This window comes from Protomyctophum bolini (assembly GCF_963924005.1).
Source record: "Protomyctophum bolini genome assembly, chromosome: 20".
Taxonomy (NCBI): domain Eukaryota; kingdom Metazoa; phylum Chordata; class Actinopteri; order Myctophiformes; family Myctophidae; genus Protomyctophum; species Protomyctophum bolini.
The window spans coordinates 30,631,320-30,644,944 of NC_137881.1; the positions used below are offsets into that span (position 1 = coordinate 30,631,320).

At 45.8% G+C, this 13,625-nt stretch overlaps 1 protein-coding gene across 1 annotated transcript in view; it reads left to right on the forward strand.

Moving 5' to 3' along the window:
- The window catches only part of LOC308335324 (uncharacterized protein), a 31,380-nt gene extending 22,745 nt beyond the window's left edge, over nt 1–8,635 (forward strand). Inside the window, exons 11-16 of the mRNA XM_080792342.1 lie at nt 72–189; nt 1,322–1,486; nt 2,539–2,631; nt 3,520–4,037; nt 5,150–6,846; nt 7,510–8,635. Coding sequence (XP_080648468.1) covers nt 72–189; nt 1,322–1,486; nt 2,539–2,631; nt 3,520–4,037; nt 5,150–6,846; nt 7,510–8,165 — 3,247 coding nt within the window. The 3' untranslated portion in view covers nt 8,166–8,635. The remainder of the gene's footprint in view (nt 1–71; nt 190–1,321; nt 1,487–2,538; nt 2,632–3,519; nt 4,038–5,149; nt 6,847–7,509) is intronic.
- The last annotated feature ends 4,990 nt before the right edge of the window (nt 8,636–13,625 follow it).

A 13,625-nucleotide genomic window follows, 5' to 3' on the forward strand; every position in this document is an offset into this window, starting at 1 on the left:
CAAAGTGCTCTTTTGACTTTCATCATGTTTGTTGACGTTGTCTGACGCGCCGTTACTTCCTGGTCCTGCAGAATCTCCATGGAAACGCTGGATGCTGAGCTTCATTCGCTGACGTCTCGCACGCGCTCAGTAGAGAAGAGCATCCAGTGGGACACTGAGCTACTGACGCAACTAGACACCTTTCTGCAGGTAGCACACACACACACACACACACACACACACACACACACACACACACACACACACACACACAATGCTAGAGTAAATAATTCCTGAATTCGCCCCGAGGGAGACAAAGCTTCTCTTCTAGGGGTCCCTGTCCTAACGGGTTAATTGTCATACAGATGACGTCGGGCTATGTTTCACCGTGTTCAACCGCTAACACTCCCAAGTGTGTACATGTTTACAAAAGCCCATCCCTAACACACACACACACACACACACACACACACACACACACACACACACACACACCCCTGGTCTCATTTCCCATAGATCAGAAGTATAGGGCTGCACTGTATTGGGAAGACAGTGCGCTAACGTTGTTGAATATTTCGCGATAACGTTGTTGAATATTGCGATGGCGAAATGACTCACGATAACTAGTGTAATATATACCATCAGAAATGCAGTTTCTCTTCGGATTGTTGAAATTAATAAAAAAAAAAAACAGAAAGCTAAAGTTAAATAATCTATTTTGCAATATGCATATTGCGCATGTTGTCGTCATCATGATACATTTAATGTACAAACTTTGGCTAAAATATACATTTACAGTAGATGCCATTATGTAGATGCCAGGTTCATTTGTACAATTTACAATTTACAATTTAGGCATTTAGCAGACGCTCTTGATCCAGAGCGACTTACATTAAGCAAAAAAACGATCACATATATTAAAAAGTAGTTGTCATGAATCATGTATAAAACTAAGAACGTAACAGTGGAGTATCTATGTCAACTATACATACTATACTATATTATATATTATACAATATACATGTGTACTATAAAGTGCATTTGTAGACCTCGCATCCTATAGTGTATAGTTTCAATGTACAGATTATTATAATTTTGTTTTTGTTGTTATTATATACTGTTTAGACTGATTATAGGTTATTGGTTTACCTATGATCCTAGATTACTATTTCTATACATTTGAATGAATACCTCGTATCTCACCTTGCTTACTGACTGACTGTGAGTCACACTGGATTAAGACAGTCTGCGAAATGCCAACATTGAAAATTGTATGCATTTGTCCTTATATTCCTTATGTATATCTGTGTGTCTGTGTGTGTGCGCGCGTGTTGTGTCACAGCGCGTGGTGTCGTGTGTGTGTGTGTTGCGTGGGAACAGAGAGAATCTGAACGGCGTGGTGGGAGAGTTGACGGACTTCTTCTGTGAAGACGCGCTGACTTTCAGACTGGACGAGTGCTTCAACATCTTCAAAGACTTCTGCGCCAAGTTTAACACTGCTGCTAAGGTACACACACACGCTCGCGCGCACACACACACACACACACACACACACACACACACACCACTGTTTGTATAGTTATGCGTTCAGTTACACAACTCAATATGAACTGTTATTGCCACCTTCTGGACAGATGGTGGAAATGCAAAGTACACCTCATCTCTCAATTCAATTGCATTTAATCCATTTTGGTGTTTTAAGCATTATGTTACGCTTTAGCTATTGAAAAATAGCAGATCTACAAGCTCATAGCGCGCTACGAGCTTGCAGGTCTGCTATTTTTGAAAAATCGTGAAAATGTGGCACAAATCTTTGAATATATATATTCTTTCAGAGCGAACGTTTTTAACTCAAATCTTTGCTTCTGGGAGGGTCCCTGGAACAATATATTTTCAGATGGGGGTCGGCTGCCAATTACATATATTTTTGGGTGTCCTTGACATGAAAATGTTTGAGAACCACTGACATAGAAACATGCAGGTTTTTCAGAAAACTGGTCAGGATTTAGAAGACATTTGTAGAATCAGAATTCAAAATGGGTTAATACAATTCAAATGGTTTATCAGCATGCTTTGGCGATATTTTCATTGCCAACGCAAGTGTGAGGGCGGTGATGATTCTGTCCCTAACGGGACGTATAACTGGAACGTTGCTGAGTGGGCTAGAAGCAGACCTTTTGCAAACTTCCTAACTTTTAGTGTTAGGGGGCTTTATTAGCTTCTGGCTGTAGTCTGTTTTCACCAAGTGGGGGCGAACGATCTGCACCGCCGCAGTGGTGGATATAAGTACTGTGTGTTTTACTTAAGTAAAAGTATCAGTACTGCAATGTATAGAAATATACTCTGTTTACAAGTACAACTAAAAGCCCCGGAATTCAAAATTGCCTCGAGTAAAATAAGTACAGAAGTATTGGCCTCAAAATGTAATTGAAAGTACCAAGGCGGTGGATCCTATTGGTTCACCCCCCTCTCTCTCTCTCTCTCTCTCTCTCTCTCTCTCTGTGTCTCTCTCTCTCTCTCTCTCTCTCTCTCTCTCTATCTCTCTCTCTCTCTCTCCAGGAGAACATCGAGAGGGAGGCGAAGGAGGAGGCCCGTCGACGTCGCTTACGAGACCTCGAGGAGAAAAGACACTCCTGGTCTGGAGGAGAAGAGGTGACGCGCGCACACACACACACACACATGACACACACACACACACACACACACACACACACACACATCCTTTTTTTTTTTTATATATTTTTTATCCCACGATGTTGTAACCCATTTTTCACCCCTGTGTCAATCATCTAATGTGATCCTGGGCTCTACACACCCTCCGCCAACCTGGGGAGAGCAACGGACTTAAAGGGACACTTCACCCTTTTTGCAAAAAAATATATGTTAATGACGTTTAGAAGCTTTAGATCACTTTCCTGGGGGTATTTATGTGTGTAATATGTGGTTTTAGATATTTTAGATTGTAGCAGTGAGCCTGTTGTCTCTGATGTCATGGATACTGGTCTCACTACCTTCCTGGACTACAATTCCCATAATTATTCGGTGCACTGCTCCTCCTTGTGGATAGGGGGGAGAGCTGTCTTAAGAGACAACATGTAGTCCAGGAAGGAAGTGAGCCCAGTGTCCATGACATCAGAGACAACAGGCTCACTGCTACAATCTAAAATATCTAAAACCACATATTACACACATAAAGACCCCCAGGAAAGTGTTCTAAAGCTTCTAAACGTCATTAACATATATTTTTTTGCAAAAAGGGTGAAGTGTCCCTTTAACTCATCCTTCCTTCATGCTTGAGTGTCCAGGTTGCTCCTTTACACCTGACAGGGGGGAGTTTCCCTGGTTGGACGTATAGCGCGTGGAAGGAACACGTTATTCCAACCAGTTCCTTTCCCCTCCATCAGGCGCCCCGGCTGGCCAGGGGGAGGCAGTTTAGAGACCAGGATTACTGCATGTTTTTGTGACACACAGATCCTTTGTAGAGTCACACAGTCACATTCTGACCATTCGGCTCCCCCCTCCCCCTCCTCCGTTTTCCAGGTGGACGGTGCGTTTGGGCTGCGCTGTAGCAGCGAGGCAGACATGGCAACCGCCCTGTCGCTGCACGAGGAGGCGGGGCTTCATGGGCACCCCTCCCCCCGCTCGCCCCTCCTCCTCCTCAATCAACCCCTGGGGCGTTCGGTGAGCCTGCGGCGCTCGCGGAACTCCCCATCAGGCTCGCCGTCCGCGGCCACCGAGCGCCAACTGAGCGTGCTCCTGGGCATGACCACCCCGCCGCCCCCCCCCGAACCCCCCCACAAGGCGTTTTGCTGGGAAGGAAGATTGGGAAGCCCCGCCTCCTCCCCGCCTGAAGCAGGAGGCCCCTCCTCCTCCTGTAGGAGCGCCGGGGTTTCCCCCTGGATGAGGCCCATGAGCCCCGGGCTGGCCCTGCGCCTCAAACACCACACCCTGCTGCTCCCTGCCACGCCCCCGCAGAGCCCCCCGCCCACGCCGCAGACTCCGCCTCCGCGTGCCACGCCTACTACGACGTCACAGGCTCCGCCTCCGACGGCCTCCAAGTAAGCCTGTCACAATCTATACATACAATTCAAAAGTGGCGCTCCTGTTACGAGCGTCACTACGGTACACAAACTATATTTACTAGAGCTGGGACTCGATTAAAAAAAAATATCTAATTAATCAGAGGCTTTGTAATTAATTAATCTAGATTAATCCATTTTAATCGCATATCAATATTCAACCTGAGAACAGCGAGAAACCTTTTTTTTTTAATGTTTTTTGGTATCCCAGTGAATCAATGAATAGTGACTACAGGATACCACTCATTTTCAACATTTTACTGTCATTAATATACCTGTTGTGGAAATTATAATAAAAAGTCACCCCATTCTGTGTTGCCTAGAACTGGAGGTCTGAAAAAAAATTTGTTACACTAACAAGTACATCTCAGTGACATCACAAAGCTGTACTTACTTCATATTGTTACTGTTTTTTGTCAGACCTCCAGTTCTACGCAACACAAAATGGGGTGACTTTTTATTATTTCCGGTTTTCAGTACTATAGAAAAGTGCCCAGTGAGAAAAATTATTCTGTAGTTAATTAATCTAAATTAATCGCAATTAGTCCCGGCCCTAATATTTACCCTATCCGCTACTACATGTGAAGGGCACAATGATGGGTTTTAAAAACGCAGCTGAAACATTAAGTGGAGGCCGCCCCCGAATTATTTTATTCGAATAAAATTACAATCGTTTCCCATACATACATGTACAAAAGAATCACACCCGTGTGAAGTGAGTGGTGAAACTCTGCGTGGAGTTCATATTTAAGATTTTCATATATTTTCACAAACATTTTCAAAACAAAATAAAGCGTCTTTTCAAAGATAGCTGATCTACATGCTCACAGTGGACGTCACAAAGCCTTAAAGACAAATCACTTTTGAATACTTTTCATTGGTTCGATATTTGTAAAAAACCTACACACGCAGACGTAAAGGGTGTTCAATAGCACTGATTTATTTAAAAATATATATATATATATTGTATATTTTTGGGAAATGGAAATGGCTGGTTTCTGCCCCCCCACAGCGACTGACACTGTATATGTTTATGTGCCAATGTTCAATGATTAAAAACAATCATTTGTCATGTCGCGATCACGTTACAGCCCTACCTCCGAGACATGCAGAAGTCCGACAGGGACCCCCGACGCACAGCCTGACGCAGCAGAGACCACCGCACCTTCTTCTACCTCAGAACGCAACCAGCCGTGTTGTCGGGAGACGTCCGGGACGACGACCACGCAGCACGACGCTAGCTCTCGCGCCGCGGTTCAGACGCGCGACGACAGTGACGGTTTCAGACCGAGCCCGGAGGAACGGCGGTCCACCATGTCCGTCACCGTGGAGAGACACACGCTGGTCCCCGAGCTGCAGGCCTTCGACGACGTCGACGACACCCCCGGCGGTGGCGTCACGGAGCTTCTCCGCGACGACGTCGACGACGGTCACGACGAGATCCGCCGGGAGGACACGGAGGAGGTCGTGGGGGAGCGAGACGGGGAGGCGGAGGAGGAGGAGGATGAAGTCAGTCACGTGGAGAAACATCGTGAACCCGAGTCAAACGTCTCTTCCTCCTCCGCCGCCCCTTCTCCGTCACGCGGAGAAGGAGAAAGCGACGAAAAGGGGGACGGAGGGGAGGAGGAGGAGAGGTCGTCGGCGTTCGTCGGGTGTGTGACGGGTGTGCGTGAGACGGAGGGAGAGAGAGACGACACGCGCACACCCGCCGCGCACACTCCGGCTCGGCCTGGGGACACGCACACGCCCGCGCACGCTCCGACGCGACCCGAAGATGCACACACACCCGTGCACACGCCAACTCCACCCGAGGACACAAACGCACCCGCGCACACGCCAACTCAACCCGAGGTCACAAACACACCCGCGCACACGCCAACTCAACCCGAGGACACAAACGCACCCGCGCGCACTCCGGCTCAGCCTGAGGACACACACGCGCCCGTGCACACCGTGCCAAAACAACCCGAGGACTCGCCCTCAACTCCCCACACGCCCGTTAATGACACCCGTCAGAGTCCCTCCCGCCACCGGGAAGTCGTGAAGGACACTCCCCGTGTTCCCGCCAACGACGTGCCTTCCGAGCCTCGTCCGGGCGGCGAGCAGCCACTCCCCGCAGCCACGCAGTCACTTCCTGCGCTTCCTTCTGCCAATCGGACACCGGCCGAGTCCACCACCGATGAAATGCCCGCCGCTCCCACCACAGATGCCTATGAGGGAACGAAACGGTCGACCGTTGAGAGCGAAGAGAACGAGGTGTCGGCCAATGAAAAGTCAGCGTTGGTTACGGCTCCGGAACACCCGACCAATGAGACGACACGGACCGAGGGCTCGACCAGTGTGAGGAGAGAAACGGAGAGCCCGCCCCTCCACCTGGTCAATGAGGAGCGAGAACCCCGTACCTCCTCCAATGAAAACACAGCATCCGAGACCCCGCCCGAGCCCTCCTCTAAAACCCTGCCCTCCAAATGTCGTCCCACCGCCGGTGTCAAACCCACCGCGACGACCCCCAAACCCCCAAAGTCCGTGCGCACCCTGAACAGCTCCGAGAACCAGGGCATGAGGCGGGTCGTCCCCATCTCCAGGCCCAGCCGAGCTGCCTCCTCCCTGGGGAAACGTCCGACCAAACCGGCCGGGCACCTCCAGAGTACCGGCTCCGGCAGTCTCAGCCCCTTGAGCGCCAACAACAGCCCCTCAATCCGCCGGGGGGGGGAGCAGACCACTAGTTGTCCCTCTTCCCCCTGGAAGTCCAGCGGTCACAACAAGCAGGACTCCTCCAAGGTTTCAAGTAAGCGTGTTCAGTGTTCAGTCGTAATTATTTGGGCTAATTGCGAAAACAATTTTGCATAATGTTTAGAATCAATTTCCAGATGAATGGAAACAACAAATATTGGATGTATTGTATATATGGAAATATTTCCATATTTCCATCATTACTTCCATGTCGTCCATGGTCTAGTGGATGCTGGCCTCTAGACTGTGGCCTTCCTATTTTGGGCATTTAGGGCAAAACATTATTATTATTATTTTTTCATCAAAGTTTTTTTATACATTTTTCACACAATTTTCGAACATTTTTTTCCCCTTTCCCCCCCCCCTCCCCTCCCCCCAGAGTTCACGCTCTGAAAGAGCCAGGGCAAAACATTTTTGACGAAAGATCTTTATACGTACACTTTCAAACATTTTCAAAAAGAGTGAAAATATCACAATGCAAACCTTTAGATCGTTTTACAAGTATACAATGTTTATATAATTACGTTTATGATCTGTTTTGGCCTTAGTACATTATTTATTTTCATTATTGGTCACTGTCAGTCACTTCTTGCAATTTATGCTGCCAAAAATGCCAAAAAAGTCAAACAGAAATGTAATTTGTGTATATACTATATGTTCCAATGTTCAATGTCCAAATCACCTGTGTATATCATGACAATTCATTAATCTGTTTCAGGCACCCAGAGCCCCGCCCGCGACTCGGGGGGACAGCAGCAGCCGCCGCTCCAGAAATGGCCGTCCGTACGGAAGCCTGTCCAGAAACCCCGGCGGGGGGCGTCGGAGGAGAAGATGTGCCGGTCGACGCTGCGGGCGCTCGCTGCCGCCCAGACGGGGGAGGGGGGAGGAGGAGGAGGAGGCGGGGGGAGTGTCAGCGCTCCCGTGACCCCCTCCCACAATGTGGCCCGCTTCGCCCGAAACACCGCCTCTTCCTCGTTCAGACGGACGCACGCCGCCCTCGCCTCTCCTACTCCTCCTCCTCCTCCTCGCGAGGAGGCGGGCTCCCCAAAGGCTGCCACGGCCGCCTCCCCTTTCGTCCGGTTGGGTTCCCTGCGACTCCCCTCCTCCTCCTCCAGACCTCCGTACTCCTCCTCGTCCTCCTCCTCCTCCGTCATGCTCCCGAACAGCGACGAGCCGTCCTCCGCCTCCTCGCCCCTGAGGAGGTCTCAGAGCATCCGTGTGCCTCCTCCTCCTCCTCCTCCTCTCACCCCTCCTCACGACTCACTCACGGCTCCCCCTAAAGGCCATAGCAGGAACAACAGCGGGAGTTTCTCCGACAACTCGGCTCCCTCCTCCAGAGACTCCAAGACCCACAACAAGCCCACCTGGCGGTAGAGCAAGGTTGAACTGTCCTCCTCGCTCCTTTTCAAGGGTAGAGAGAGTTCCAATAAAGCTGCAATCCATTCCCTTTTTTTGTTTTTTGCTCATAAAATATATATTTTTTTACCAATCTGTAGTCTATGGTATTCAGATTGGTGCTCTGTTAGGACACCTACTGGTTGACACTGGTACAGCCTGAAGGTCAAAATGTGTCCCCTATTAGGTCAGTGGTTTGAATTTCGGTTAGGACCACTAACCGCACACTTCATTCCATTATGAAGCGTACACATTCTCTTCCAAAATGAAGTCTCCTCCCGTTGCCACCTGTATAGGAGTGTAGTCTTCCACGTTGAAGCACTTTCACTGCTTTAACCCATTCTGACCTGAGATCAGATTCATACGAGGTTTCCACTGGACACACACACTGGTCTGATGAACCCCATTCTGATCAGATTCTAAAAAATGTCAGTCGTTCTTCGATTTTTCAAAAATAGCTAAAGCATAACATGATGCTGACACCAAAATGGGTTCCCGGTCAGAATGGGTTAAGAAAGGCATTTTAACTTTAATGAGAAAAGACTCTCCTTTGCTTATATATACAGACTTATTGTCAAGATGCAAGGAGGGGAGGGGGGGGACATGCTTAAAACTTAATGAGTTCATAGCCTTGGAAGCCACATGACGTCATGTCTAAAAGACAGACATTGGAGGCCTTAGATCAGCGCTATAGTGCCCCTCAGAAAGCTGTGTGCCAGTCTCCTATTTTTTGAGAGAATGGAGACTACATTCCAATATTTACCATGAAGACTTTGAATCTTTTGATGTTCAGTTGTGTGTAGGCAGGCCCTGGCCCCAAATATATAAGGAATTTCTCCGTTATTTATTGCTATAATAATATGAAGTATGTTTTATTTTGTTTTATGACGATGATTTCATTCACTTCCACATTCCCACATTTCCAATATTTTAGAGACGTTGACAAACACATTTCAGTGGAATGGATATTGTGGAAAGATATGACAGTGAAAGATATCAAAACTGACTTGTGTGTAATTGAAAGTGACACAGTATGACTTTATTAACTTTAGCTGAGTTTTGATATTAATAAGTCAGTACTTTAGAGAGAGAAAGAAAGAAAGAAAGAAAGAGTGGGTATAGGAAGGTTAACGAGAGAAGTGTCCCATTCAGCCTGAACTTATAGGGTACCTGAGGGCCTTAGCGCAAGTGTTTCTCAAAATGTTTTCATGTCAAGGAGCCCCAAATTATGTATTTGGCCGCACGCAGACTAAGGGCCGATTCATACTCCTATTTTAGAGCCAAATAAAAGTCGGTTCGGCGCTGTAGAGCCTACAATTTGACGTCATTTGAGGTTCGGGGGGCCGCGTACCGTCCTAAAGTCGGCTCTTCGGTGCTACTGAAATTTTCTGACGAGCCAAAATCATTTCGGCACTACAGCGCCGAAACAGCGGTAAAATAGGAGTATGAATCGGCCCTAAGACTCAACAATTTCAGAAGACTTAAATAGGACTAAGAATAAATGGTGTGTTATTCAAAAGACTAAATCAAAATCTGCTGAAAAGATTAACACGGCGTCACACCATATCACATCTAACAAGATCCAACGCCAGAGAGAGAGAGAACATCTTGGCACATTTGATATTAAAAACCTTTTCAGAATCACTAGTAACGTAGCATGTCAATACAATGTACAGGTAGTACATCTGCAGTGGTTGGAGGTGGTCTCTTCCATTGAGACAATTAGACCCTACTGTACTGTTTGACCAGTGTTGCATTCATACCATCTCCTACCATCACTTTAAAGACGTCACACGCGCACACCGCTTAACCCCTACACTACAGGTCATGCAAAGGACCATTGATACGTATGCCTAGGCTCATTCCTACAGTATGTTGATACACGCTGATACAGCCTTTGTAAACTACGAGGTGTGAATTTATCTTAATGACGTGCGTGCTCCTGAAAGATCTCTGGGAGGGTGCCGCCGTGCCGGGCAGTGCGGTACTGCGGACTGTGTTTGACAACGACAATAACAGACAACAGTTCAGAGATGGACATATCTTTGGATTGTTGCTTTAAGAAAGGATGTGTGAGGACACTAAGGAATGGAGGAAAGGAGGAGACACCCAATCTCACCTACATTTAATACAGAAGTTACCACGAATTAATACATTTCCCAGGAAAGAAGAATTCAGACATGAATAAATAAAAACAAACGATACATGTTTTGGAAAACAATAGGAAAAGCGAACGTAGAGAAGGAAAGCCCTTTTCTGTTTTGAACAATCAACGCTTTTTTGTTTGTTTTCGTTTCTCGTTCTTTTTATATATCAATACAGTTCCTACATAATCTAATCAAATGTAAATAGCCTATTGAAAATTCATCTCCGTGAATCCAATCTTTTGATTTTTCCTGATTTTAAGGGGAAATAAAGGACGGAGAGGAATAATAATATATTTTAATGTATAATGGCACACGTATAGTTTGTCTCCTTCCTACAAAAGAATAGCTTTATTTTTTATTAAACGTGATTCTGCACTATTATCTTTTAGTCCAAGCTAACATGATGACTATATCTTTGATTGAACTAGAAATTGTATCATTTGTATTATTATTATTATTGCCATTATTGTATTTACAATGGAAGAAAATCATGGGGAGAACAAATAATTCAAATTTTCAGATTCTCCATTTCCGATGCCTGATTTCAGTACACATTTAAGTGCCAAGTATGTTTGATACAATTATATAAAGTATACTTGTATGTTTATAAATATGTATGTATGACTTTAGTCTTTGATATGTAAGCTATCTAGTCATTAATAAAGTTGTATTCCTCTATTGTACCACAGTTTGTGGCTATGCTTTTATTGTAGTTATATCATATCTAATGTATATCAATGTATGTCTTCTCTTACAGGACATTGTGTAGGCTACATACTGCACTACATATCTCTTTGTAAAATAATTTAGGCCTATATATCCTTTTCATTTGCATGTTTTCCCCCGACGTGTCCCCTAGGCCTAGTCTGTCTGTCTGTCAACCCTAAACCATTCCAGCTTGTCAAAGTGGGCAGGGGTGAGGTGGGTTCGGGGGGTGAGGCCCAATAGCCTGACCAGTTTGTTTTGGGAAGTCTGGAGCCTTGTTTTAAGGGCCTTTGAGGTGATATGATCCGGGCTGGAGCCGGATGATATGCTTACGTCATGTTGTAGGCAATGGTTTGCCTACAACAAACAGGAAGCCGTTTGTTGCTTCCTGTTTGAATAAAAAGCAATAAAAGCTCTCGTAAGCGAGAGCTTTTATTGAGAGGGAAAAGGAAGTTGTCGCCGCCTGTTCATCCTGTCTGGCGACTACAAAACAATACTACAACATGACGTAACCACATCATCCGGCCCCAGCTCGGATCATACGGACTTTTGAAACAGAGACCATGCAGGCTTTCCTCCGAGGCGGTGGAAAGCCTGGTGAGGCGAGGTTAGTGGCAGAGGGAGTGTAAGCGCTCCGTATTACATTAGACAATCTGTGAGAAAAATGGGTTGCAACATTTGTGGGATAAAAAAGGGTCTTTAGGAGGGCCATTCAAGCCGCAAGTGGAGCCTGCAGCAGCACCGTTTCCCTGCCAGTGGGGCCTGCGGAGCCATAGCCTGCATGTATTCAGTCATTTTACTGCATGGGGGGGGGGGGGCCCTGGAGCCACCCCAAGGACCCCTGGGGGTCCCCAACGAACCCTGCCCTGCATGCTGGGGACCCTCTGGAGCCTCCCCAAGGACCCCTACTTCAGATTGACATTGTGTCCATTGATACTGGTTTTAAATAGACCATTTATTCAAATAATTATACCCTACAAAAATGCATGAATTACAATTGCTATAGCAAGAATCACGTCTGTCTGTCTGTCTGTCTGTCTGTCTGTCAACCCTAAACCATTCCAGCTTGTCAAAGTGGGCAGGGGTGAGGCCCAGTAGTAGCCTGACCAGTTTGTTTTGGGAAGTCATGGAGCCTTGTTTTAAGGGCCTTTGAGGTGCTGTGGTACCAAGTGAGGTACCAGTGAGGAGATCCTATAGTGAGGAGATCCTAGTATAGGCTATAGGAATCTTGTTCTTTGGTTGACTTTTTTGATTACGTTGATGGCCATTTTATCACCGGAAAGATTTGCCTCCAGGATGGAACCTTCATATTTCCGTGTTTTGTCACCCACTGTCAACCAAGAAGCCATCTGCCTTGCTGAGATTACTATTGATCCAAGAAGATATCAGTTTTTCCCAGGTGTAAAGATAGTTTATTATCAGCGAGCCAGGTGCAAGTTCAGCTGATGGCCTTTTCAACCTGCAGTTTGTTCCTGTGCTGAGTCATCTGCGAACAGGAACAAGTTGCAGTCACAAGGTGATGTCATGTCGTTTAGGAAGTAGGAACAGTATAGCTGTTTTTGCTGTAAAGGCAGCCACACTAATTCAAGCTGATAAATGGCTACTCTCTCCTGATTGGCTGAAAATTGTCACCTATATTGTCCTGAAAATGTATTTTCTGTTTCTGTAATTGACCATTTTAACAAAACAAAATAAAATAAATCAAAAATAAAACTTAAAAAAATATAATATAAACATAACAATTAGAAGCTTAAATTTAATTATTATAAAGCTTATTTTTTTATTCGTGTCAAACTATGTAGCCTGACAAAAAAGATCTACAAGCTATCAACACGTTACACGACGACCCGTTGATAGCTTGTAGATCTGTTCTTTTTGGCCGACTGGCACCCTGGTGCCATTGTGACGTAATCAGTCTGCGCCAAACAAAGCTCCATGTGCAGAGTTCCTCCAAAACAAACGCAGTGAGGTTACAAACTTGGGGTGTTGCGACGATAAACGAACAAAAACAACTCGTTTCAGCTGAAAGGACACAGAAGAGAACCACAGGAAAATATATTGGAGGACAAGAGGGTGAAAGAAACACAGAAAAAGTGGAAAAAATACAGAAACACCCGCCGGCGTTTAAACTTTAAAAGTCAATAGTGGTAGAGTTCCGTCAGAGTACAACGGGAAGCGACTCACTCTCTCTCTCTCTCTCTTTACATAGGTGAGTTTATGAATACATATCTACTTACACATTTCCGGAGGAATATAGTGTTTATCTTGTTTGTTTGTGTGCAGTTGTGTTTTTATTCGAAGTGGTCCAGTTATGGAGGAGTTTGCTTTGTTGTGAAACGTTGGTAATGGAAACTATACGCCAAACAAAGTTTGTTCTGTTGGCTTCTGTTCCTGGAGGGGGGGGACTAATTATAATTTAGGTTATTATTATCTTGTGATTGTGTATTTGAAGGTGAAAACAACAACATGAACAACAAAACCACTTCTCTCAAATGCATTGCAAAGGCAAGGCAAGTTTATTTGTATGGTTCATTCAAAAAACTTCAAGATAATAAGTACAAGTTTACATAATATCACGCATCCCTAG